Source organism: Trichechus manatus, unplaced genomic scaffold (genome assembly GCF_000243295.1).
Source record: "Trichechus manatus latirostris isolate Lorelei unplaced genomic scaffold, TriManLat1.0 scaffold00108, whole genome shotgun sequence".
In the NCBI taxonomy this organism is placed as follows: Eukaryota; Metazoa; Chordata; class Mammalia; order Sirenia; family Trichechidae; genus Trichechus; species Trichechus manatus.
Genome location: NW_004444044.1, coordinates 3,905,152 through 3,906,992, shown reverse-complemented (window position 1 = coordinate 3,906,992; position 1,841 = coordinate 3,905,152). Strand labels below are relative to the sequence as shown.

The 1,841-nt window shown below is 53.0% G+C and overlaps 1 protein-coding gene across 1 annotated transcript in view; it reads right to left on the bottom strand.

Annotated features, from left to right (window-relative positions):
• Positions 1-1,460, bottom strand: part of LOC101361539 (G-rich sequence factor 1) — an 18,751-nt gene extending 17,291 nt beyond the window's left edge. The window contains 1 exon segment of the mRNA XM_023737790.1: positions 51-1,460. Within this exon segment, the coding sequence (XP_023593558.1) occupies positions 51-1,041 (991 nt within the window). The 5' untranslated portion in view covers positions 1,042-1,460.
• Positions 1,461-1,841: the final 381 nt, after the last annotated feature.

Below are 1,841 nucleotides of genomic sequence, written 5' to 3'. Positions count from 1 at the left end.
CTTAGCAGTAGGAGAAGATGCCATTTTCTTTCCCTTATGAGAACCAACATGTGTTCGAACTTCATTCCTTCTGCTTGGAAATATCTCTATATATCGGTTACCAATTTCTTCCCTGTGTTTCAACAGGGCTTGGCCGGCCATTTCTTGTTCTTCAAACTGCACATAGGCTTCCCCTGTTTTTCTTCTCCCTCTGTAGTCCATGACAAATGTAATGTCTACTATATTCAGTCCTGCAAAGACGTCTACAATGTCTTTCTCATTGCAACTGTAAGGAAGTCCTCTCAAATGAACCACGCCATCATTTACCACAGGTGAAGATTTGACCTACAGGCTCTTCATTAAGGCATCCACATCTTCATTGTTTATCTCATATACTTCCACATACCGCTGACTCATGTACATGCGGTGCTTTTCCAAAGCTTTCTGCACATCCTGCTCTGACTCCATTGCAATTAAGGCATCAGCCTTTCGTTTCCCATCTCTATTTAAGAGGAAATGTATTCCATTCTCACCATTGAGGATCCTGCAGTCTGAGAAAAAATTAAGCACATCTTCCACAGTACATGACCAGGGCAATCTTTGAGCTAGAATGAGATAAACATCATCCACTTCCTCTCCTAACTTGGACGGAGCCAGCTCATACTCAGGGAGTGGTGGAAGGTCTTCCAAGTAGGTAGTTTTGGACTCCTGGCTGTAGCTCGGCGCCCGGCCTGCGGCCGCCGCCAGCGACTGGGGTAGCAGAGGGGCGCGCAGGGCCGGGTAGGAGGCAGCATCCGCGGCAGCGGCAGAAGCGGCCGCGGGAGGAGGACCCGCCAGGCTCCCGGCAGGCCCAGGCCCAGTATGGAGGCTCCGCGTCTGGGAGGCGGCGGCCGCGGCGGCCCCGAGCAGCAGCAGCAGGCGGCGGCGGCCCGAAACGCCCGAAGGGAAGGAGCCGGCGGCCGAGTAGAAGGGCAGACAGGCGGCGCCGGTGCGCCGACAGCTGCTGCAGTTACAGCCGCAGCCCCGGAGCAGTGCCCCGAGCACCCAGCGCGTCCCGGCCATGGACTCCGGAGACGGCGCGGGGCCTGCAGGCGGCTGCCGCTGCAGCGTGAGCGGAGAGGAAGCGGAATCCAGGGCCGGGGAGGGGGCGCCGGGCACATGCGCCGCGGGCACCAGGGGCAGCGGTGAGTCGCGAGGAGGCGGAGGAGAGGCGCCGTTCCGCCCGGTCTCCGCCCTCTGGGCGGGGCCTCCGATCCCCGGCACGACCGCCGTGCTGTTCTTTCACTGGGGGAAACTGAGGCCCGAGGAGTAGGAGGCAAGGGAGCTTCTGATCTGGGCAGAGTATTGACCTGCAATACCCGGCTACCGACGACCTGCACGGTTCCCCCGAAACGCGTGACGTGAGGGGCAAAAGGGCCGTTTCTGGAAGGAATTATGGGACCCTGATTACAAAAAGACGTTGGGATAATATTTAAGGAGATTTAGTATCCCTAAGCCTGAGAAACGTGCTGAGAGCCAAACTTTCTTTCTTTTAAAATGAAATTTATAGATACTTACTATATGCTGATAATGTATATAGCAAAGATAAAGCCTCCCCTAATGAGGCTGTGTATTCACAAGTGGGTATGCAGAGGTTTGCAAAAATAAGGACTGGAGTTCTTAAGAGTAAAAACATGGAAAAAGCTAATTTTAACGTTCTAATTGTGGAAAAGTTCAAAAATAGAAGAGTTTAATGAACTTCAGAAATTATCAGAATTTTTCGATCTTTTTTCATTTATCCCATTCCCCCACCACCACCCGCCCAGTTTTTTCTTTGCTGGACTACTTTAAAACAAACCCCAAGGATCATGTTAGTCACCTTT